Source organism: Schistocerca serialis, chromosome 9 (assembly GCF_023864345.2).
Source record: "Schistocerca serialis cubense isolate TAMUIC-IGC-003099 chromosome 9, iqSchSeri2.2, whole genome shotgun sequence".
Lineage (NCBI taxonomy): Eukaryota > Metazoa > Arthropoda > Insecta > Orthoptera > Acrididae > Schistocerca > Schistocerca serialis.
Window position 1 is genome coordinate 212,442,480 of NC_064646.1, and position 25,445 is coordinate 212,467,924.

Here is a 25,445-nt window from a genome sequence, read left to right on the forward strand (position 1 = left end):
ACTGCTGGATACTTCTGCAAACGCTTTCTTTTATTGATATTATTTTTACTGGAGTTCGTTTGTTTATTGTGTACTACTTCACTTAGCATTGCAAAAATCCCTTGCCTTTAGCCCCTTTATGAAGATAACGACGATACTCACGAAAAAGCGTGTAAGGCAAGTTTTACTGTGTGCAAGACCACCTACTAAAAGAAAAACCTACACACGCAAGTTGATACTCGTTACGATGGCTGTTGGGAGCGACCGTAAAGTCATTTCCCATTAGCAGTCGCTCCCTTCAACCACTGCGCCAGCCGCTGAATGTCAGCTTTGCGGCATACACTTCTCAAATCCTTGATTTCAAATAGGACGCGTGCGCAGCGCTGTCTGTAGGCGTATGTCAGTTTGTTTACTCAGCTGTTGGCGTCCTATTCAGTGAAGAGAAGACTGAGAGTGAAAGAAGAAGTGAGTCATCGGCTGAGTAGCGGTATTTCAGGGAATCGTGGTTACATTTTGTGACTGAGTAACGTGTAGTGGTCGCAGTAGTCAGTCATTATTTTCTTGGCTTTCAAGAGCAATCAGACCTACCGAGTAAGCGAATAATTTATCGTGCTTTGTTTCCTCCAAACGAAGGACTTTACTTTAAAGTACGGGACTCGAACGATTCGCCAAAGCATCATACTTCTTGTGCACGTGAGTGGCAACAATCTCTCGTTACTGTGGGTTGTCTCGATATACACAGAAATACTTCGTACATCCGCAGTGCAGTGCTAGTGTCAACACAACAGGTAGCTTACACGGTAGCTTTCAGAAATAATGGATACATTGTCTCTTTCAGTAAGCTGAAATGGCAGCTCTGCAAGGACCTGAACATAGACAGCATCCAGAACAGACAGTAGTTCCACTGTACCCGGTAAATATCCTTGTTAGTGTGTTCATAAGTCGGCTTACTGCCGACGACTCACAAGGAAATACTCATGCCCACAACGTTTCATTTCCAGCACTGGCGGGCAGTCTTCAACAAGTACGATCTGGATAACGATGGACGAATATCATTTTCAGAACTCAAGAATATCATCAATAGTGAATCATACGAGAAAGATATACCAGACTCTGCAGTCAGGGAAATCATGAGACGAGCGGATCAGGACCAGAGTGGATATCTGGAATGGAATGAATTTGAGAAGCTGGTAAAACTGCTTACATTTGTTTCATATTGTGTTGTGTGTACGAAAGTGACTTTTTGTGGCAATTTCATTGACTAGAATTGAAAGATGAAAACTCGAAATTATTAAGTAACCGTTGTACAGGTGACAATATATTCAAAAACATTATTGAGGGCTTTGGTATATGATGGTTGGTAGGAATAAATGGAGAAACTTGTGAATGTGCCATTCCCTCTTTTAGTTTATATACAGTTTACTGCTGTATATATCTGAGGAAAGGTTTTTGTTTTCATAAGTTCAGGAATCTGAATATATTTTCATTTTTTTCATAAAAATGCCTATTTCTCTTAACACCAGACTGTTTTGTGTGGGATGTGCACTGTAGTGGTGCTTGTTTACATTCATGTTTTCCTCTTTCTTCATCTGGCTTTTCCATCACTTCTCCAAGCATAGTGTGGCTACAGTGTCTGGCTATACTTGAGGACGTAGTGTTTTCTCATGTCTTCATATGTATTATTGCAAGAAAATGATTTACAGTTCCACTACATAAGAATTGTGAGGACAATAAGTTGTATTATGGCAATATATACATAGTGGTATTGATAATCAGGCGTGATTGTTAATATTAGTTTATGCATTCAAGGATCATTTTACAGTGCTATAGGATCTGTCAGATTAATACAATAAAATGTATTAGAGACATATGAATATTCAAACATCTTCAGTGAGTAGAGGGCAGATGTTCAACTAGGACCTTTTTGAAAGATCCATCCTGTCATTTGCCTGATGTGATTTAGGAAAACCTAAATCACAATGGCTGGTCACAGCATAAGCTTCTAGCCTTCTGAATCTAAGGTCGATGTCTGAACGAATGCACTACCTCATTTGGTTATGCCTAAAATAGATTTTTCATGTTTGTACATATGTGTAAAAGGTTTCTTAATGACAGGAAGTAATTATACACTGTTCGTATAGTCTCTGCACAATTTTGACTGCACACAACCAACACATTAACAGATGACTTAATGACCATGCATGCCATTCCTCTCTTACATTTCAATATCTTCCCCTGCACCTCTGAAAAACTGACTGATAATCCTTTAATGACGAGTGAGATATTGAACTCGGAAAAATGGCAGGGCATTACTGTAATCACCTAGTGATTACCTTTTTTTATATTGTTTTTAATAATCGCAGTTGTAAGCAATCTTTAACTATATTGTATGCAATATTTAAGAGGTACACGTTGACTATCAGTACCTTTTAAATAAATGTCTTTTAGTTATCTCTTTCATCTTATTTGGCAAATTATTATAAAATTTTAGTAATTGTAGAAATTGCTGTTTAGAGTTTTTAGTTTGTTTTTCTGTACTAAGTGTAAGACCTAACTGGCTCTTTGCCTGTAAACATGTGTAGAGCTCTTGAGCCCTACTTCTTTCTAATTTGGTAAGACTTTTATTTTAAATGAAGGTTGTTTTGAATAAATGATCTGTAGTACAGCCCAAGGTGTTACATGCAAGTTCGTAAAGCCAATAAATGTGTAAAGACAGTCTGCAGTGGAGTGTGTGCTGATATGAAACTTCCTGGCAGATTAAAGCTGTGTGCCAGACTGAGACTCTAACTCGGGACCTCTCTTTCTATCTAAGCAGATTTCCATTCCACAATTATGTGTCCTTAGAAAATTCGTATTTTCCCATTGTGTTAAGATACTGCTCAAGTTTTTAACATCTCTATAAGATAACACAGTCACTGTAGGGTCTATATACTGCTGAGAAACAGTGTTGTTGATAGTATTAATAGTTAAAGCTGTTGTTTTCTTTATTACTACCTCATACAGAGCTCCTGTTAGTGTGGCAAGGCTATGTATTACAACAATGTTAGCTGTGTGTGCAGGAAGGATATACCTTAGTTAAGGTTGTAGTCCATACTTTACGGTGGATGATGACATTTCATCTGTACTCATTACAACCTTTAACTGTACTTGCCCGAACCTTCTGGGTGCTGAACAACTAGTTACAAATGTTCTTCTGAACCTGTGAACAACAGAAGGATGAACTTTTAACTGCTTGCCCAATCTACCAAGTTTCTTGGACATGTGATGCCGCTGTTATATTAGCAGTTTTGTATGTTGGACCATAACTCGCATTCTTCTCTCAAGCATGTAGTTTTCTGCTATTTACATTGACACAACCAGACTGTGGCTGTGTGTGTTATTGAGAGGAAAGAACATTATAATTTAATTTAATGTGCCATTGACAGTGGTGTCATGAGCGGCGGAACACAAATTCAGATAAGAAAAAGGTAGAGAAAAAATTAGTGGTCCTCTTTATTCAGGTGTCACCTTAGCATTTGCAATAATTGATTTAGGGAAACCACAGAGAACCTAACTCTGAATTATCTGAACAGGATTTGAGCTCCTGAACATCTGTAGTCTTACATGTTGTACCACATCACTCAGCTGACTGTTTTAATTGTGATAGTGCAAAATTATTGTATTAATAACCTATACATTTAAATCTGTTCTTCACAAGCCAACTACCAGTGTGTGAGTGTGTGCCACTGCCGCCCCCCCTCCCCTTCCCCCCTTCCTGGTCCATTCATGAATGTTGCATGTGAAGGACAACTGTGAGATGCCTCTGTATGAGCTCAAATTTTTGTAATTTTCACCTTCTTGTTATTTTTAAGGAGCATGTAGAAGGAACTAACATGATGCCTAACTATCCTAGGGACGTATGTTCTCAGAATTTTAACAGTAAACCACATTGTGTTACAAGATGCTTCTTTTTGCAGCATATGCCGCTGCACTTGGATGAACATCTCCATTACATTTTCAGACTTTCTACATGAACCTGCGGTGAAAAGTGCTGCTCGTAATTGGACTGTATCTACCACTCAACTTTTTTGTTAGTTGCTTTTGGTTTCCAAAGTTATTGCTACTTTTGTTTTGTGAATACTAATTTACAGAACTCAGTTTATAAGTGTACTGAATAATCCCTGTGATTTTTCTGCTTTTGGCTTCAATACTGTTCGCCCAATGGTTCAAAGTAACTGGTGCTGCTGCAAAGCAGAATCATATATCTGCAGCTACTACAGATAAATGACACATTGTAATATTTATTTGTAGATATACATAGCGGTGGAAGCAGCCTGTATAAACAGGTTTATGTGTAAACTCTACAGTTACCTATTCTGTACCTAATCACTGTAATGTGCATGGCAGCAATAACTTTTTTTGCTAAAAGTTTAGAATAGGGCCAGTGACATACTTACGTGTTTCGTGCAGGAATGTTGTGCTTGCCGTCAAGTTTGATGGGAACAATATAGGTGTCAGCTGTTCATGTTAACCAGCCAATGAGAGAGCAGTCAGCAGACAACGTGTATTGAAGTAATACATTTGGAAGAAAGGCTGCAACATTCCTATAAATGAGGATTGTAAATGTAATTGTTCCTTGTTTGATTCACAGCTATTTAAACTGTGCTAATATCTGCAAACATATGACAGTGTCACAATCCATTATATATTCAAAAACACAGTGAAATATTTCTCTGCTCTATGTTGCTACCCAGTCGATCTGCGTGAACACACTAAGTGAGTGGATCAGTGTTTTTTAATTAAATCATGGGAGGAGGTCAGTGGATCAGTGTTTATTAATACATTGAGTGTGTGACTGCATTGTGCATAAACATTGATCCACCTGTCTTCTCCCACAATTTAATTAAAAAACATTGACCCACTTACGCAGTGTGCTCGTGCAGATCAATTGTGTATTCATTTCACCACCACATTTGATACATTTTCGTGTTTCTGCAATTATTCCATGAGGTATGGAGCAACGTCAGTCCACTTTATAGCACTTGCTGCAATAATCACAAAATATTTCTCTTGAGACTCACTAGTACACTGGAAAACAGAAAAGACGGTGGTTTCAATTTCGGCACTAGAAATATGTTGCCTCTCTTCTTGCCTATCATTGATTATGTCAAAGAATCATCCCATTGGCTACACAAAACTGACACATTTCCAATGTAAGAGCAATAGACAAGCACAGCAATGACTGCCGCTGGCCCTGACTAGACTTCAGCCAACTAAATTTATCTTATTTGATTTTTCCTTCATTGTAACTACAGATGGGACACAGGTAGAATTATTGAACATATTCCTTTTTGCTTGATACTATTAGTGTAAGATCTTCATGGACTATAGGGCTGTTACATGCGGGGCTGTGATATGTTCACATTCCTTCCTGGAAAGAAGTTTGTATTATTTCCCAAGTGAATTTTCATAAGAATATTTTTTTAATGATTTATTAAATTTATTGTATTGATCCACCTTAAGTAGTTTAATCATCCTCTGATATTGCTGCATGTATCAATGCTTAGCTGGGCACTACTTTAGACAACTGTTTTTGTCTTGGTTTCACAGTCCTGTTGAGTTTTTTGAAGACAATATTTTTGCTATTTATTATGATTTCCACATTTACAGTTTGAACTTAGTCATTTTCAAGTGGTTAAGGCATTGAAAATAAATGCAGCTCTCCCCCAACCTCTCCACATTGGGTCATAGGTTAATAGAGGAGTGTGCATGTGTGTTCTTTATTTTATTTCATTTTATTATTTTTTTTTTAAAAAAAGAAAGAAAAAACCACTTATCTTCAGGAGGTGAAGTTCCTAATACCACTGACAGATGTCAAAATCCAAGAAACTATCCTAGCTGTCAGAGCTGTTAATTCCTTCTTTGGGGAAGAAATAAAAGGTCAGGAAAGACTAGAAAGGAAAAACATATCACTTGGCTCCCAGGTTAAGAAAGATAAATGTGCTCGAAACAGTAGTTACTAAGGTATGTGGCTTTGGGAAAGAGGGAAACACAGCAAGAGGAAAACAGGTAGTTCTAGACGCTAGCATAGTGTCTTGTGATTTTGTATATGCGTATTAGCAATACTAAGAATTTTGCCTCCTCCTTGCCAGCAATTTCATCTTAGAATTCTGTAGTTTTCTCCAGTGAACTTCTCCATTGGTGCAATTACAATTACTGTGAAGAAAATGCATAAAACTAATGTAACAAAGTGGGAAGCAAGATGATTTCGCTAATGGAGTGTAAATACTAAGAAAACTTTATTCTTATGGTTTATTGTGAGGGGTTATACTATTAGTGAGCTTGTCTAATTTTGTATGCTTATTGTGCTGTAATAATTTTAACTTAGGTGGATTTCCTGTGCATGCTGTTAGCTAGGCCTTATGTGCAAAATAGGTTGATTTTTCTGGTACCATAAATTTGCAATGTCTGCAGCAGCATTATTTTTGTTTATAGGTGCACATGAAAGAGTTTCACAGCCTATTTGGTGTAGCCATTAACAAGTATATACATGCAACAGTGGTGCCACGATCCAGGCTATCTCAGGTGGATCAGGTGGATGGGACAGGGGAGTATGAGGAGCAGTACAGCTGCTGGCCCCCTGCTGTCTGCATGATCATCATCAGCATTGTAGAGGTTTGCAATAGTATATTTCCAAACTAGAACATGTTATTGAAAAATGTTTGCTGACAATGAAAGTGAAGTAATTTGACACAGCATGCAGTGTTAAGTATTCAGGTTTGTGTATGAATATGTATAGGATGATTAAGATGGTTGTGAACTGTATGAACCAGACATTATAGATAGCTACTCACCATATAGTGGAGATGTTGAGTCGCAGACAGGCACAAGAAAAATACTGGTAAACAAGTGAGCTTGTGGCCAAAAGTAATTCTTCTAAACACACACACACACACACACACACACACACACACGTGCGACCAATGCCTCTGGCTGCTGAGGACGGACTGTGAGCAACTGCACAAGATAGCAATCTGGGCAATGCGGGTAAGGAGGAGGTAGAGCGAGGAATGGGAGGAATAGCGAATAGCATAGTAGGGGTGGGGGTTGTAAAGTGTTGCTTTTGGGAGCATACAGAGACGTAGTGAGGATAGGGTAGGGCAGTTGAGTGCAGTCAGGAGATTTGATGTTGGATGGGAAGGGGTGGGGAGGTTGAGGAAAGGGAGCAGAAAAGAAGTAAGAGTCTGTGGTTGCATTTCTGGACTAGAAGGCTGTGTAGTGCTGGAATGGGAGCAGGGAAGGGGATAGGTGGGTGAACGGCAGAGACTAACAAAGGTTGAGGTCAGGGTGTTTACAGGAACACAAGATATGTTGCAGGGAGAGTTCCCACCTGTACAATTCAGAAAAGCTGGTGTTGGTAGGAAGGATCCAGATGTTGCAGGCTGTGAAGGAGTCATTGAAGTGGAAAACATTGTATTGGGCAACGTCCTCAGCAGCTGGATGGTCCAGCTGTCTCTTGGCCACAGTTTGTTGGTGGTCATTCAAGTGGACAGGTGGACTGTTTGATGTCATGCCCACATAGAATGCAGCACAATGACTGCAGTATAGTTTGTAGATTATAAGACTGCTTTCACAGGTGACAGGATAGGTGATGTTTGTGACCAGACTGGAGTAGGTGGTAGTGGAGGGAGAATGTATGGGACCGGTCTTTCATCTAGGTCTTTTACAGGGATATGAACCATGAGGCAGGGGGATTGGAAGCAAGGATTGAGTAGTTACAGACAAGAATCATAATATTACTTGTAGACAAAGGCTCCACCACTGCAGTTTTGAAGACAGGGATTACCTGGTGGAAGAATTCCACCAGCTGTCAGATATGTCCACCTACAAACTACACCATAGTGACCCCATTCCAGGAATCCAACAAGATGTCCAGTCTCTTCTCAAATCATTAGGCCCAGCTCAGAATCTCTCCCTGATCCTGACTGTCTCCTCACCTGTAACACTCTCCGCACTCCTATCTTCTACATCGTTCCTAAATTCCATAAACCCAACCGCCCAGTATACCCCCTTGTGGGTTGTTACTGGCCCCCACGGTGAGAATCTCTGCTTTCATAGGCCAACACCTTCAGGCTTTTCTTTTGCGTTACTACTTAGTGCCCCACTTCTCTTTATACCAATTTCCCTAATGCCCATGGCCTTGTTGCTATTGAACACTACTTTTACAAATGTCTGATGGATTCTGAGCCTACAACTTCCTTCCTGGTCACCATGACCAACTATGTCCTCACTAAAATGCCACTCTTTTATGTGTGAGAAGAGGGAAGCATTTTTAAATACCACTGATGCTGAGTGTGAATAAAATATACAGTTTTTAGTTCTATCTAATTAGACAGTGGTAATAGTAAATTCTCCATCACACCATCAGAGCAACTTAATAGTTTGAGCCTCCACCATTCACAAGTATGAACTTGAGTGAAAACTAGAAAATTTCAAGCACAGTTAAGAAAACTTCACATAATACAGTAAAACTTCATTTATATGTTTTTCTCACTTATACTTTTTTTTCCCTTCCCCTTTCATGTCCCGGCAAAATATCCACACTGTGCACAAGTTATAATGCAGTATTTCAGAGTGGGTTGCCAGGAAGTGGATTGGTAAGGCTGATATTAGACTATAATAAAATTTGATAGTGTAATAAGGAATTCTGTCAAAGTTAGGCATTGATCAAATTTTTTTGATCAAATCTAGCACCTCGCCTTAGACTTGATCAAAGGAAGCGTTCGTCTTATGTTTACTGCATGGATAAATAAACTGCTTGGAGTGCTAGCATTGCTGTAGCTGTCTGACACATAATGTTTATCAATATGACTCCCAGATTTACATGGTGCATCACATATATAACGAAATTGATAGAAATATTCGAGGTAGATGAAGCACTATGTAGCTTACAACATCTCGAATACAAAAAAAGAATTTACTTTCCATTTATTTCATGTGCTACTGGAGCCAAAGAACACTTCAAGAAATTATTAATTAATTTGTTTCTTCTGGTAGGCTGCTTTGCAGCTTCATGGCACAGTGTTTCAGACAAACCATTTTAATCTGTTTCTCAGAAGCCGTATTTGGAAATGAAGTCCATGATCATGGTGGAAATGATCATACTGATGATATTTCACCTAATGATGATGAATGGAATCGACTTGAAGAGCAGGCATCATTTGAGGATTACGTGAATGTTGATAAAAATCTCGTCACTACAGAACCCATGACTATCGCTGAGATAGTTCAGTGTGCATTGTGAGACATGGACGAGGAAGAAACTGACATTGAGGATGATACAGAAGAGCCTCAGAATTCCTCCATGGTGTTTAATGATGGAGTAAATGCAATAGAAATAATAAAACAATTTGTGAATAGAAATAATAAAACAATTTGTGATGTGCCACAGTGTTTCTGACAAAATAATGACAAGAGTTATCCCATTTTGAGGATATAGTATACGCTATTGCTGCATCAAAGAAAAAATAAGTAAGACTTATAAACCTTTTTGCAAAATGATGTTTTCTTCTGTGTAGAGGTTTACATTTTTCTTTATATCTTTGTTAAATATGGTACCCACCATATAGCGGAGATGCTGAATCACGACTCAGCATCTCCGCTATATGGTGAGTAGCAACTTTCCTTCTCTGGTATTGTTATATTCCATCCTGGATTTTCCATTGTTTGATTAAACAATTGAATACATTGTTAAATGTAAGATTTATGAAATAACAATTAGGGGAAAGTCATTAGATGATTTTCGTTACTTGCACCAAAAAGTGGGCCACATATTGCCCTACATGTTCTGATATGCAGTTTGGAAGAGTGTATTTAATTTCATATACACTTTCAGTGAGTGTTACAGTACAGAAATTTAAATTGCATTTTAGTTAATTATGAACAAATTACTTTGAATAAGATATTGTTATTGGTGTCTGTGATAGCTCTCAAGGAGAGCTATCATTTTAAATAATCATAATGAATAAATATAGTAGCTTTTCAGAAATAGGAAAGGAGAAAATAGTCAAGAATTTGTGGTGCTACATGACTCCACAGTTCACATAACAAAATTTCGAAGCTGAATTACTAAGAAATGGCTTACTCCCCTTAGTTGCTAATATAAATCAGGTAACAAACAGTAAACTCATTTGTAAAGGGCAGTTTACTACTACTAATATAAATCAGGTAATGTATTAATGTGAAATTTAATCTGAAATAGTAAACTCAATTGTACTAATTTTTTAAAGGGCAGTTTACTACTGGAACTAGATATAGACATAACAGTATAAAGTCCAGAAAGTTAGAAGTTCAAGCTAAAATGAGCTCTTCAGAGAATGTTGACATGAGGAAGGAATTTCAGATAGGAATGGGAAGGTAGTCCCATTTCACCACCAATATCACCTTACCTTTGAAGGCATCACCTACAAAGAAATACGGGGTACAGCAATGGGTACCCGCATGGCACTATCCTCTGCCAACATATTCATTGGCCGTCTAGAGAAATCCTTCCTAACCACCTCAACCTTTGTTATTCATTGTCCTTCACCCACCTATCCCCTTCCCTGCTCCCACTCCAGCCCTATACAGTGTTCTGTTCCACAAATACACACATAATCTCTGAACTTCTCTTCTTTTCTACTCCCTTCTCCCATCCTCCCCACCCTCTCCCACCCAAAATCTAACCTTCTGACTGCACCTAGTTGCCCTATCCTGTCTGCACTATGTCTCTTGCTCCAACAAGCAGCACTCTACTGTCCCTACCCCCAGTGCCCTACCCTGTCCCCACTATGTCTCTGTATGCTCCCACAAGTAGCACTTTACTGTCCTCCACCCCTACCCTACCATCCCTCCCCCTCTCCATCCCAGCATCTTCCTTATCCCAACCACATCCACTATATGTTGAGTAGCAATCTATCCTATTCATAATGTTGCACCACATATTAGAGTTTCTTCCTGTTCCATTCACATATGGAACACAAGAAGAAAGATTGCTTATAAATGCCTCTCCACTCACTCTAATCAGTCAGTTGTGTATGCCTGGTCCCTATGGGAACGATCGTAGGAGCTTCGGGATCTTCCTCATTCAATTACTGGTTCTCAAAACTTTGTAAGTAGCTCTTGCAATACAGTTGATAGTTATCTTCAAGCATTTGCCAGTCCTTGCTTTTCAGCATTTTGTGGAAGCTTTTCCATGAGGCAAAAAGCCTGTTACAGCTTGGTCTGGCCTTGGTGGTTATGTTTATATCTACTGTTAGTCGCATTTGACATGGGTCTCTCACACTTGAGAGTTTTGCAGATAGTCTTCTTTGTAGACTCACTGACTGACTATTTTATGACTTTCCTACCATGGAACTTAAGTCTGACACTTATTTCACCTATGACTGATCCTATATGATCATTCCATTCCATATCCAAACAAACTGTTTCAACCAGTTATTTTTACGAGTTGACTAATTCCAGTTTTGAGTAATTGATATTGTATTCATAGGGTAGCATGTTTGAGTGTTTTGTAACATTTAGAACATTTAGAGCAAGTTGCCAACTATAGCACTTTGAAACCTTACGAAGTTCTGATAGAATATTTGCATAGTTTTCTTTTTTCTATCTTCAGATAGTACTTCATTATAGATAACTGCAGCACATGCAAAAAAAGGCTGAGCTTAGTATTAATATTGTATGCCAGCCCATTAATTTACAGAGCATTGATTGTACACACTAGGATCAGCTACAATTTGATTTTGATTTACTTTATTAAAATAGCTGTGTTCCCATATTTGGATTGGTATGTTCATCTTCTAATGGCTTACATGCTTTTATCAAAACATGTAGAAGGTGGTTTAAAGTTTAACTGTCATGAAAAGATGACCAGGAACGTACTTCTTAATTGTTCTAACATCATTGGTTATAATTAACATCATTTACAAATTTAATGTTAGCAGTACTCATCAACACTGTAAAATTCCTTTTCACCAGATAGTTTTTTAGGTTCTTTGAAAAATTAGTGTCATGTATGTTGGCATGCAGTTTTTCAGGCAAACTTCTTAGTAATTTGATACCTGAGACTGGGGTCCTTTTTCAAGCATTGTCAGTCGGTGGGGTATGCTTTGTATGTCATTCTTCCTCCATGTGTTGTGGGTGTGTACACTAGCATTTGTAGTCCACTCTGCACTCTCTTTTGTGACATATAGTGTAGTTTTATATATGTACAAGGAGGTAAAAGTTGAGATGCCTAATCTTTTGAAGCAGTTTCTGCATGTTCAGAAGTCTTTCTTCTTAATATGATTCTGACTTTTTTTTAATTTTTTATTTTTTTTTATTTTTTTTAATGTGAACGTCCTTTTTATTTCTTGAATGTTTGAGTTTCTTCACACTATCACTCCATTCTGCAGGTATGGTTTGAAGAGTCCAAGGTGTACTGTGCACGGAAGTTGTTTGTCTGCATACTGTGCTAGCTGCCTCATTATAAATATGGTGGAGCAGAGTGAAGCAAAGCAAAAGCTGAAATCCTTAACTCTGTTTTCAAATGGTCCTTTAGAAAGGAAAATACAGGAGAACTATCCCTGTTTATACCTCGTATCTCTGAAAAGATGAGCAGTATAAGAATTAGTATCTGTCGTGTTGAGAAAGCTGATGTCATTAAAATTGAAAAAAGCTCCAGCACCCGATGGGATCCGTATCAGATTATATACTGAATTTGTGGCTGAGCTTGCCCCTCTTCTATCTATAATTTACCGTAGATCCCTTGAACAGAAAACCATACCCAGTTCTCAGAAAAAAGCACAGTTCACACCTATCTACAAGAACGGTAGTAGAAGTGATCCACAAAACAACTGCCCAGTATCCTTGATGTCAATTTGTTGTAGAATCTTAGTGCATATTCTGAGTTCAAACATAATAAGGTATCTGGGACAGAATGACTACCACAAAGCCAATCAGTATGGATTTCAAAAACGTCAGTTATGTAATATTCAACATGCCCACTCAGTGCCACACCTACGCTTAGTGTCAAAAGTACATCATATGGAGTATCAAGTGATACTGAGAACCTTTTGGTAGGCAGGATGTAGCCTGTTATCTTGGATAGTGTGTCGTCGTCAGATGTAGAAGCAGCTACGGGAGTACCCCAGGGAAGTGTGTTCACTTCACAAAATGATAAAAGACATAGTATCCTATGACTATGATATCAATATCACTGTTGGAATCGGCCAACTTGTACAAATACCTGGGTGTAACACTTTGTAGGGGCATGAAATGGAATGAACACACAGGCCCAGTCATGGGTAAAGTGGGTGATAGAATTCAGTTTATTGGTTGAATACTGGAGAAGTGCAATCCGTCTGTAAAGGAGATTGTGTAAAAATCACTTGTGTGATCGGCTTTAGAATACTGCGCAAGTGTGTGAGGAGCATATTGAATGTATACATAGAAGAGCAGCATGAATGGTCACAGGTTTGTTTGATTTGTTGGAGAATGTCATAGAGGTATGGAAGAAACTGAACTGGGAAACCATTGAAGACAGACATAAACTATTCTGAGAAAGTCTGTTAACAAAGTTTCAAGAACCGGCTTTAAATGATGACTCTGGGAATATACTACAGACCCTTACGTATTGCTCACATAGGTTCAAATGGCTGCTCTGAGCACTATGCGACTTAACTTCTGAGGTCATCAGTCGCCTGCTCACATAGGGATCATGGGGATAAGATTAGAATAATTACTGCATGCCAGAGGCATTCAGTCAGTCATTCTTCTCCTGCTCCATATGTGAATGGAACAGAAAGAAACCCTAATAACTAGTTCAATGAGAAATACCCTGTGCCAACTCCTCACAGTGGTTTGCAGAGTGTAGATGTAGATGCAGAAATGAAAACCAATAGGTTTCACTTGCTACGAGTCTGTACATGATGATGCAATGTGGTAATAAAATAGAAATATACAGTGTTTTAGAAAAAGAGCCCTTGTATTACTAGTAAGTCAAATTCAGACTGGTATTTCAGATTAAATATGGGGCATTAAACAGAGCAAAAGTGGCATACAGAGATTTTCTATGTTAGTAATGTTTTTTATTTGAACAGTGCTGTTGACAGTTCATACCAAATGTATTATATATTTAGTGCCAAAGAGTTAATTGAGTAGACAGAAAAGTTGCTCTGCAGGTTAGCCAACCAAGGGGCTAACAATTGTTTTGAGGGTGTGTGCATGCGAGGATGGCACCATGATCACTTTCAGTACTTCTTTCTTTTCTGTGCTGCTATCTTTACCTCAGACCATATGTTTTCTCAGACTTGGTCTGGATGATGGATTCCTTCACAACCAGGCTTGTCTACCAGGACACCAATTGTGGATTCAGTCACTTTATTTATTTATTTTCTTAAAACTTCACATTTGTTTTGTTTAACTCTTGTTTGGTCCCCACAAAGTTGAGCCCTCCATCTTTTCAAAAAAATTTCAGGCATGTGGGCTGCGTGGGGCAGGCTGCCCAAAGCCCTGTGTGGTAGTCAGTCCATGTGGTAGGGTGTAAAGTACTTGCATGGTGGTAGCCCCTCTCTACATAGGGATCTCACTGTTGATGTCAGAGCTGTTACCTCTCCACGCCTGCCAAGGATTAGGTATCTGTCTTTTCTGGGCACTGTAATTTTGAAGCAGTAGCACCACGCCAGATGGTCTCTGCTGTGGCTCAGTGGTGCCAATGGGGAGAGTCCTTGGCCAGAGTAGGTGGAATCGTGGTGGTTATCTCTGTCAGTTAAAAAATCCAAGTCACCAGTCAGTGACCATGATGGCAAGCACTGTTTCTTAACCCCAATGCAATGCTTTAAATGCCAATACTTTGAGTATATTTTCCTCATTGTATGAATAACCCACTTTGTGGTGGCTGTTTGGTTACGTCGTGAAAACTCATCATGTGAGCAATGATAATTCAGTGTCAATTGTGGATTCTGGTGACAGCCCCACTCCCTCCCACATATTTCCAATCCCTGAAATTTGCTGCCTTAGTATGGAATGGAAAGCCCACAAACTTAGGGTTTCTGATCACTTTTCACATTTTGAAGCCCAGGAAAACTAAGATCAGTTATATACTTTCCCAGTGGGTCCGAATTTTGTCACTACCTTGGACAAGGCATTAACAGTTCCTCTTGTACTTAAATACTGCTTCTCTCCATTCATTAAGTGTTGCTCTCTGTTAGGTGTGTAACTAAATTGTGTGCTTCCTCAGCACTGTACCTGGGGACCTCGACTCCCCGCATCCTGGCCAGAGAACAACATCAACCTCTAGCATCAAATGGTGACAGGGATCCCTTCTGAGTAGCACAGTTACTGATGTGGAAATGGCCATCTTCATTGATATCTTCATCAACAAGTCTCTGCCCCCTGCCTTTTTCATCTTTGGGATTTCAGTGTGCTGACCACCTGTGGTGAAGTACCCTGTTGTTTTGTAGGGACCTTATGTGTGCCTAACTTCTTTCTGTACCTGATCTTCGTAGGTACCCCAATTCCCTTTAGTACAGCCCGTTGCAGCTTTTCAGCTGTTGATCTTTTCCTCGAATCCTGTGGCCTCACTGCAATGAGTGCTAAACAGTAGTTTTTGTAACTGTGCAACATCTTAAGCCACATCCTTTGCAGACTGCCCTCGTCACTCTTAAGTGGGCCACTGGACAGGCTCACTGCCCAGCAAATGCAGTAAGAAGTGTTGCAGTGAGTGTTGCATCCCCTCGTGTTTACCGTGCACCTCTTCATCCCAGGTGTGGGGCCAGCTCTGGGATCTACTGGGCTGCCTAAGATAAATAACTGTTCTGAGCCTCCTCCTTCATTGTGTTATTTCTGCTGATGCATGGATTCTTGCTGAACACCTTGTGGCCCACTTCCTAGTGCATCACTTGCTACTATTCTTCTGGCCTTCTCACTTCAGTCAGTGTGCATGCTATTCAATGAACATCTTGGAGTTACTACATTGGGTGCTGTGGTGCTAATAGTGTGCAGTATACCCACACTGGATGCACTATAGAAACAGCGTACAAATGGGGGGTAACACTGTCCTTTATCACTTTTTTTCTGTCTAGATTTGTGAGAATATATTTAGGTGTGATAAAGGAATTACTGTAGATTTGTTTCATTATGAGAAGGTATGTAATTGTATCAGTTTACTATAGGAAACCATCACAAGGCCTGCATAAACCTGATATTAGTTTGTGTTTCACACTCCATTTTTAATTTTGTACTCGAATTATTTATTTCTTATGGTCTTGTCATACATTATGTTAACGCAGTAACATCATGTTATAGGTTTCAGTTTACCAATAGCAGTGGCATGTTGCTGTTTGTCTCTTTGCACGAGCCTAAGTGTTAAATTGAAAAGAGCTTCATTTTAAAAATTTCCCAGCCAAACATGTCTCAAGAACAATATCTTAAAGCAGTATCAAGAACAGATTTCACACCCAATGTAAACTCTAAATTGTATGTTGTGTGTAGGCTTTGTTTTCGAGAGTCCAATTGTCAGTCCAGATTAAAAAAATAAGAAATTGCAGGACGTGTAGTTCCCTCTGTTTCCCAATTTTATTCAACTGACAAAGTTGAACAAGTAAAACAAGAGTGTAGACCTGTTACAAACATTCAGTGAATGTGAAATAAAAAATTAAAATGTAAAAATACTGAGCAAACCTATGATATCAAAGCCATTACTTCAAGTGTCTCCTTGCATGACTATCATGACAGCAATAATTGTCTTTCTGATTGTTCGTCTGCTCCAAGAAAATGCTTTTTATTCTTGGATCTAATATTTTAAGCTGCAATCAGGATGCAGTTGTTGTATCTGGGGTGCTTCCCACTGCATGCTGAGTTAAGGTGGCCCTATACCCTACCTCGTCTGCCAGCCGCCTTAGTCATCCCCCTTCCACTCTGTTTTTAATTACATGTAGACTTGTTTATTTTTCTACTGTACCCTTTTTTACAATTTAAGAGTACCCCTTCATATGGCACTCTGATGAATGCAAGACCTGAGCGATTTCTTTTACTTCATACTAGTTGATGGGAAAACAACAGTTGAACAGGCATTTATGCTTTCTTTGAGAGAGTGAGAATTCTATTCCCATCTTTAGAGCAGTGTGACAGTACCAGACTGAGGGCAGAATTGTAGGAGGAGGAATGCCTCCTGTTTCATACTGAGCCATACTGCATAACATTATTGGAGAACCGCAGCTGTTATTTCACACAATACCATATTATTCAGCATGAACACTTAGCATCCCTGCGGCAGGTCTGAATCTTTGACGACACCTACTTTGACGACCAACCCATATCCTTAGTACCAAGAAATCCTCATATCAGTCACAGCATTCCATGTGAGAACTATGTAGCCCAACATTAATGCTTTTGGATGAACTATAACTGTTCCAATATGTTAGATTTTGGGCAATCTTTCAACAACATGCTTTTCACTCCATGAATGTTCTTAAGAAGGCAACATTTTCTTTATCACTTGTGAAAATTATTTTCACAAACACTGGACTTTAGAATAATAGTGTGTTGCAACATTACAGATAGTGCTGAAAATCATATAAATTTAAATACTGCTACCTACATCATCATTAAAGTGTATCACAGATTTGACATATTTATTAGTGACAGGTTTTAAAGAAATATCAGTCTTTGGAGTAACATGCCAACAAATACAGTGAACTTCCTGTAGATAGTGTGTGAACATAGTGGAAATTTCTGTAGTATCTTGCTATTTACGATGTAAAACTTTGAGGGCAATTGATGGATGTAACTAAAAGTAAATATTGATAACTGCTGTGACCTATGATGGGGTTTTAAGATGGTGGGGCAGCTGCAACAACAGCTGATTCCCAGTAACCAATAATGTAACAATAACATGATATGCATTCAATAATGGGTACAAATAAGTCTATGTTCGTAATGTAAATCAGTAGTTTTCAGAGCATTGCAAATAAAATTATCATATCTTGGTGATGTGTTACATATTTGTTTGTCACCTCAGCCAAGATTTAGTACTTCATACTAAATCATTAATAATTATTTCATCTGAGTGAACGTCGATACACAGCACGCATAGAAAGTCATGTAATGGTCATCCAGAAAATGTGAGCAGTTTTCAGTTGTATAGATGATATCAGTTTGTCACTGTCTACCCCCTCTTACATTGGCTATCTCCAACTTAAAATGATTATATATTGCCAACATTTTCTTTGTACTGCACATGAGTACCATGTGTCCCACAGATGTATTCAGCTACTTACTGCACTCAATTGTTTTCATACTACAGGTGTTGAAGTTAATCCGAAAACCAAATGTGTTGAATTTTGCAATGAGGGAGTTGGCAAGTTTGTGTGTGTGTGTGTGTGTGTGTGTGTGTGTGTGTGTGTGTGTGTGTGTGTTTTAGAGAGAGAGAGAGAGAGAGAGAGAGAGAGAGAGAGAGAGAGAAATTTCTATAAACTAATAAAATGATTATAAACTTTTTGGATGACTGAAAATAATTTAAATTGATGACTACAATAATTAAACATAATGAACACCTACAGCTTGTATAGGGCATACATTCAACAAGCTTGTGTGTGTGTGTGGGGGGGGGGGGGGCAGGAGGACTGGAAAATAGGGAAGAGGAGCTGGCAGAAGTGAAGCTGTGATGGTGGGTCATGAGTTATGCTTTGATAGCTTGGTGGGTGTGAGGATTGCGTATAAAAGGCATTCTTTCAGACTTGAGTGCCAGGCTTTTACACAGTTTCAGTCTGTCAGGAAGTTGTAATACTAGGCTATACTAACATCCATCATACAATCAGTTAAGCAGTTTCAGATTAGTGAAATTTTTCTATAAAAGTAAATATTTTGTGATGGTGTAGAATTGTGCGAAGCAAATGCCTGTGTGAAAGTGGGAACTATGCCCATCACATGTGGGATAGTGCATTAAATCTGTCTTGTTTTTAAGGACACACACACACGGCATGCACGCGCATCCCATTTCGCCAAGTCATGTTGGGTGTGGTGTCCACTGCTTATGGCCTAGTGGCTAGCGTTGCTGCCTCTGGGTTCGATTTCCAGCCAGGTTGGGGATTTTCTCTGCTGAGGGGATGGAGTGTTTATATTGTCCTCATCATTTCATCATAATCATGTGAGACAGTGGCTAGATTGGGCTGTGTAAAATATTGGACTGTATAAAAACTGGGACTTTGTGCAGGCGCTGATGACCTCGCAGTTGAGTGCCCCACAAACCAAACATCAATTCCATGTTAGGTGTGGCATTAGCATCTTAGTTGAAATGTATGTCCTGTGGTAATTCTCATTTGGTCATAGAAATTGTTCTTTCTTGTTGTTGTTTGTTTCATAGTATTCAGTATATAGCAGTCTTTTTGTTGATGCCCAAAGATTTCAGTTGTTTTGAGAAATACAAATGATGGAGGTGTATATGCCTAGGGAAAAGAACAATTTGTGGGAGATCAAATAAAATAAGTAGATACTCTTTTTTCTCTTCTTTCTTTTTTTTTCTGTAAGAAAAGGCAAACATTAGTAGGAGAGATGTTGAATATGAAGACTTTCCTACACAGTAATTTTATGTTTTATCTGTCTTCAGGTGATTACATTCCTGTTTGATGTTGTTACTATGGGAACAACAGCAGCAGACGGTCCTGCTGCAGTGGCACTTATGTATGATCCACATAAACGATACGAAGCCTGGCGCTACCTGACTTACATGTTTGTTCATGTTCGGTAAGTATTCCCAGAAGTAATAGTTATCTTAGTACTTCTTTTTCAATTCCATTTTTAACATTTAGTGCTACTTAGTTATTTGCTGGATTCAATACTTGTATTGCTATGCTTTTCAGAATATAGGGTCATTACAAATGATTTAAGTAGTTTTGTGTATGTATCCTAATTGTGTTTTTGGACAATACATTAAGCTTTGCAGTCATCCAGAGAAACTCTGTTTCTTTTTACAAATGCTCATTTCTGTCCCTTAAGTGCCAATTTTGCAAATATGACACTCAACCAATGACCCTCCCCTCTCCCATGTCCTGCCTGCACGCACACACAGTCACGTGGGACTAAGTTTAGTTAATGTGAAGAATGTGACAATAATTGTTGAACTCTTACTTCCAGCATAAGACTGATGCAAAAGTATTTTAGTGCAGAGTTTCAGATCTCATGAATGTAGGCAGAAGAGGGATGGAATCCATCCTGTTGATGGATGAAGTTTGTAATGTCTGCCCGCCTCTATCTCCAGCAGTAGTCAATTGTAGCAGCTTGCCTGGGTACCCATGTCATGGAATATTTTCCATTAATAAAATGGCACAGTAAACTTTAAGCTGTGATGCTTGTAGATAGAAGTTTGTGCAGATAAAAGAAATTGAATTCACATCTCCAAGTCACTTCTTCACATCCACAACTTTTTTATTTGCATTGAAAGATATTAAAGTCACCAGCAAAGTCTAAGTATTTCACATTTATTTTGCATTCAGAATTTCTAGTGTTTATTCTTTTGATTCTGTATTTGTAGGAGTTTGGTAGATGTGTTGTCTGGTCTTTCTGTCCACTTTGAGCTCTTTTGGAGTGTCAGAACACTGTCTGTTGAGTGATAGATCATCTTAAAGATCACAAGGGTGACAATTGTGCGAGGACATTGGAAGATCTTAAATATTCTCTTCAGATCCCACATCTGTTGTGTGTTCAGTTGACCTTTCCTGAGACCTGCTCCTAACTTTCACATTTCAGTGGCAGTGCTACCTTCAGCACAAGTGTTTTTATTTTTAAGTGATCTGATATTTGCTGTTTCCAGTATTGTTCGAGGTTCTGAAACTGGATTTGTTAAGTGTTTTCAATGTGCAGTCTTCCTTTTGGTGATTCACAGTTGAATATATGTAGGAAGTGGTTAGCCAGTATTGTGCAGTTCTCTTTGATATTCATCTCTAATGTGCCATTTACTCGGTGGAAACATATTGTTCATGGCTGGAAATGAGATGGGTTTGAAGGTTTTCTAAAAACATATCTTTATTTTTTAATTTTTAAAGCCACGTAGGCTACTTGATTTTAAATAAAAATTCATATGTGGAATAGATGATGTTGGCAAAAGAAAGGATTTATGACTAAATTTAAAATTACTTTAACATCTTTCAGACTTTTGTGTTATTGTGCAAGTAATTAATCAGTTTTTTGTGGCCATTTGTTGAACTACTTACTTTCAGTGCTATTCCATCCACTCAAAAACTCTATGGAAAAATTGCTAAGAATGTTTTTCGTTACTTTCTCCCAATTGGATTAGTTATAAAGCTTGTATCCTTTGCAAAAAGTTCTAATCTGCATCATATATTTAAAGTGGTTGGTTATTCACATATATTAGGAATGGGACAGGACCTAAAATTGAAGCTTGTGGATTTCCCTTTGTAATTTCTCCCCAGTCACTAAAATTGTCTCACTCCAGCATTGTAACAGTTATTCAGTGTAAATGTTTTTGTTCTTTTGTTAAGTGTGATTCAAAACATTTGTTTTTACAGTGATAAATTCTATAAGTCTTGATGTTGGACAGATTACAGATTGAGTAGGCATTTAATATTTGGTGGTTAAATATAGAAATTGAATTCAATCATACAGTTGTTACAGAATCCCGATTGTGATGCACAAAGTAAATTGCTTCTATTTTATTTTGACACTACTCTATAATATCTTCTCTTATATTTTGGTAAAAGCAGCTTGCAAATTATTGGTCACACCATAGTCTTTCAGTTTGTGATAGTATCTTGTGCACTGACTGATTGTCCTTTGTCTCATTTCACTGTATGTCATGTTTTATTTGTTATCTTTATTATTAATTTATGTAATGATGTATACATTCTTGGAAAGTAATACATTTAAATAGTTTTGGAAAGTAATACATTACATTTTGTAGAGTAGAAATAATACAGGATATTTACTTTTTAAAGTCTTTATACAAATTTCCATTTTCTTTTATGTGATATTTTAATCACTTTAGTTGTGTGGCTGACGTCATTCTTTCTTTTTTTGTTTAATGGCAACCCCCCCCCCCCCCCCTCCCCGTCCGCTTTTTTTTTTAGGAGAGGTACTTCAAAATACCAGGGGTCAAAATACTTTGAATTTCACATTAGTACCTAATATACACCTATTTTATCTAATCCCTAAAACACTGTATCCTGAAATCATTAATATATTTGCATTATGTGAATATGTTTAATAACTGTGTGGTTCTACATTGTCCTTTTCACTAGTTGTATGCTGTGGTCAGATAGTGCATCAACAATAGGTGAATCCCTAATTATGCAGCCTTGAGTGCTGTGTATGTAAATGTTCTCAATCAGGTTCCTGCTGCATATATCTTGGAAAGTTAACTACTGAATGCAAATTGTGACATCAAAATAATATTTACAGCCAATTTTCCTGACAGCATCTCTTGAGAAATTCGTATTGATCTCAATAAGCTGTACACCATATAAATACCTGAGATTTTTGTAATGGATCTCTCTGGACTGTAATAATTATGAGAGAAGTATACTAAAGTGACAGCTCACAAACTCGTGCTCTGATCCTCCCATAAACTGTTTGTTTCAATATTTTTGACTTCTTGTTTAACTTGTAATACCACTGATCTGCATTGCTTTGATCAGAATTTAAAGTGGAAGTTTTTAAAAATAGTAATTTAACTAAGCAGAAAATAACATTTAGTCACTATGAAAACCAGTGTAATAATACAGTTAATGACTATGTTAAACCTAAACACCAAAACATCCTACAGTGACTGGCTTAGGTATTTCTTTGCCCTCACCAATTCAGAATCAAATACAGTCAAGTTTAATTATAGGTAACAGTAACTGTAATATGTGATAGTGGGTGTAATTAGTAATAGTCAATAATTTTGCAACTCGGTGAATAGTTGTAAAAGCGTCAAAACCAAAACTAGTAAAATATTATCAAATCCCATGTTCTTCAATTCCAAACAGGCCATTACCAAATTGATTTGGCTGTCAGCAAGTGCTGGTTGTTATTGTGATCAACAGCGTCTGTTGTGAAAACAGTTCTCCTCCTCCAGCACACAAACAAGTGGAGAGAAGTGTCTGGTCTCTGCATAATCCAACTATAGGTTGGTATTCTGACCCAACCTGGTAGTTTTCAAAGGCGAGTGTTTAACACATTTTCAGTTCGAATTTATTAAAACTTTCTTGAGACTGAGAAGCTTTTATTCATGAATCAGCATGGTTTTAGAAAGCATCACTTGGGCGAAACTCAGGTTGCCCGTTTCTCACATGACACACTGCGAACTATGAATGAACGGCAACAGGCAGATTCCAATTTCTAAATTTCTGGAAAGCATTTGACACAGTGCCCCATTGCAGGCTGTTAATGAAGGAATAAGTTCATAGATATGTGAGTGGCATGAAGACTTCTTAAGTAATAGAACGCAGTATGTTGTCTTCAACAGTGAGTGTTCATCAGAGACGAGGGCATCCTCAGGAGTACCCAGAGAAAGTGTGATAGGACCACTGTTGTTCTCTGTATACATAACGGATTTGGCAGTGGGGTGCACAGCAATCTGCACTTGTTTGCTGATGGTGCTGTAATGTGTGGTAAGGTGTTGAAGTTGACTGGCTGTGGGAAGATACAAGATGACTTGGACAAAATTCCTAGTTGGTGTGATGAATGTCAGCTAGTTGTGAATGTGGAAAGATTTAAGTTAATGCAGATGAGTAGGAAGAACAAACTTGTAGTGTTTGGATAGAATATTACTAGTGTCCTGCATAACACAGTCAAGTTGTGTGAACATCTGGGCGTAATGTTGCAGAGTAATGTGGAATGGAATGGGCATGTGACAATTGTGGTAGGGAAGGCTAATAGTCAATTTCAACTTACTGGGACAATTTTAAGAAAGAATGGTTCACCTGTAAAGGAGACTACATATAGTACACTGGTGCAACCTATTCTTGAATACTGCTCGAATGTTTGGGATCCATATCGGGTTGTATTGAAGGAAGACATGGAAGCAATTCAGAGGCAGGCTACTAGATTTGTTACCAGTAGGTCTGAACAACACGTGTTACAGAAATGCTTCTGGAGCCCAAATGGGAATCCCTGGAGGTAAGGCAAAGTTCTTTTTTGAGAAGGACTATTAAGAAAATTTAAAGATCCAGCATTTGAAGCTGACTGCGGAAAGATTCTACTGCCACCAACTTACATTGCATGCAAGCACCACAAAGATAAGATAGAAGAAATAAGGACTTGTACAGAGGCATGTAGACAGTTGTTTTACCTCTCACTCTATTCGCAAGTGGCACAGGAAAGGGAATGACCAGTAGTGGTATAGAATACACCCCCCCCCCCCCCCCCCCCGCCTCCCCCTGTGGGTTAGAATAGGCCCGAGGTATTCCTGCCTGTCGTAAGAGGCCTTTATGTGATGGTCCCCTGTAGGATTTAATCTCCATTTTCAAAATTTACCCGAAGAATGAGCCAATTGAGTTAGGGCGCCTTACACGGTGCATAGTGTCCGTCATGTGCTGAGACCTCTTATGTCCTTCGTCGATGTGGATCTGCACTTCCGCTCGTCCTCCAGCTGTTGGACGAGGTCACCCTCCTGGGTGCATTTTCCTCCATCCTCTGTGCATTATCACTTTATGCACTGTCAACGATAATGGACCTCTTAGCTCGTTTGCGCCTGATGTCCAGCATGGTAGCCAGTCCATCGTGGTGGGGCTGCCGTGTACCCTGTTGGGTGTAGCCCCTTGACCACTCACGGATTGCTCTGCTGATGCCTGCACCGTTAACTCCCCAGGTATGCCTGTCACCCTGGGGCATTGGGACTCCCAGCAATGGCCATACTGCCAGGTGGCCTTTGCTGTGGCTGGGTGGCACCCTTGGGGAGGGCCCCTGGCCGGAGTTGGTGGCATCAGGGTGAATGACACGTCTTGAAGCGTAGTATGTCATCTCTTGCTGGTGGTCAAACACCAGCAGTCTCTAAGCAGTCCAAGTCTGACTTCAATGCTAAAAAACACGACTCTAAATCGTCCCCCCCCCCTTCCCCCCTCTGGCCACAGCATGGGAGGAATGCCAGGCTAAGGATGGCAGCGAATCTTATTCACCCCGGTACCTTTTATGTACGAGAGTTGATGGGGAATCTTTCTTGTCAATGAAACCTCAGTTTTTTGTGGAGCATTTAGAGGACAAGTTTGGGAAGGTGGAGGGCTTGTCCAAAATGCGGTCAGGGTCGGTCTTGATCAAAACAGCATCTTCTGCCCAGCCACGGGCACTACTCACCTGTGACAAGCTGGGGGATTTTTCTGTTCCCATCATGCCCCATAAGATCTTAAATACAGTCCAGGGTTTCATATGTCACAAGGGCCTTCTTTTGCAGTCTGATGATGAGCTGCACACCAATTTAGAGTGGTGAGGTGTCCATTTTGTCTTGTGCGTCCACTGGGGTCTGAGGGATAATCAGG

The 25,445-nt window shown here is 39.0% G+C and overlaps 1 protein-coding gene across 1 annotated transcript in view; it reads left to right on the forward strand.

Moving 5' to 3' along the window:
• The first annotated feature begins 421 nt into the window (after positions 1-421).
• The window catches only part of LOC126418664 (rhomboid-related protein 2-like), a 66,897-nt gene continuing 41,873 nt past the window's right edge, over positions 422-25,445 (forward strand). The window contains exons 1-5 of the mRNA XM_050085549.1: positions 422-672; positions 818-892; positions 981-1,169; positions 6,454-6,633; positions 19,583-19,719. Of these exons, the coding sequence (XP_049941506.1) occupies positions 827-892; positions 981-1,169; positions 6,454-6,633; positions 19,583-19,719 (572 nt within the window). The 5' untranslated portion in view covers positions 422-672; positions 818-826. The remainder of the gene's footprint in view (positions 673-817; positions 893-980; positions 1,170-6,453; positions 6,634-19,582; positions 19,720-25,445) is intronic.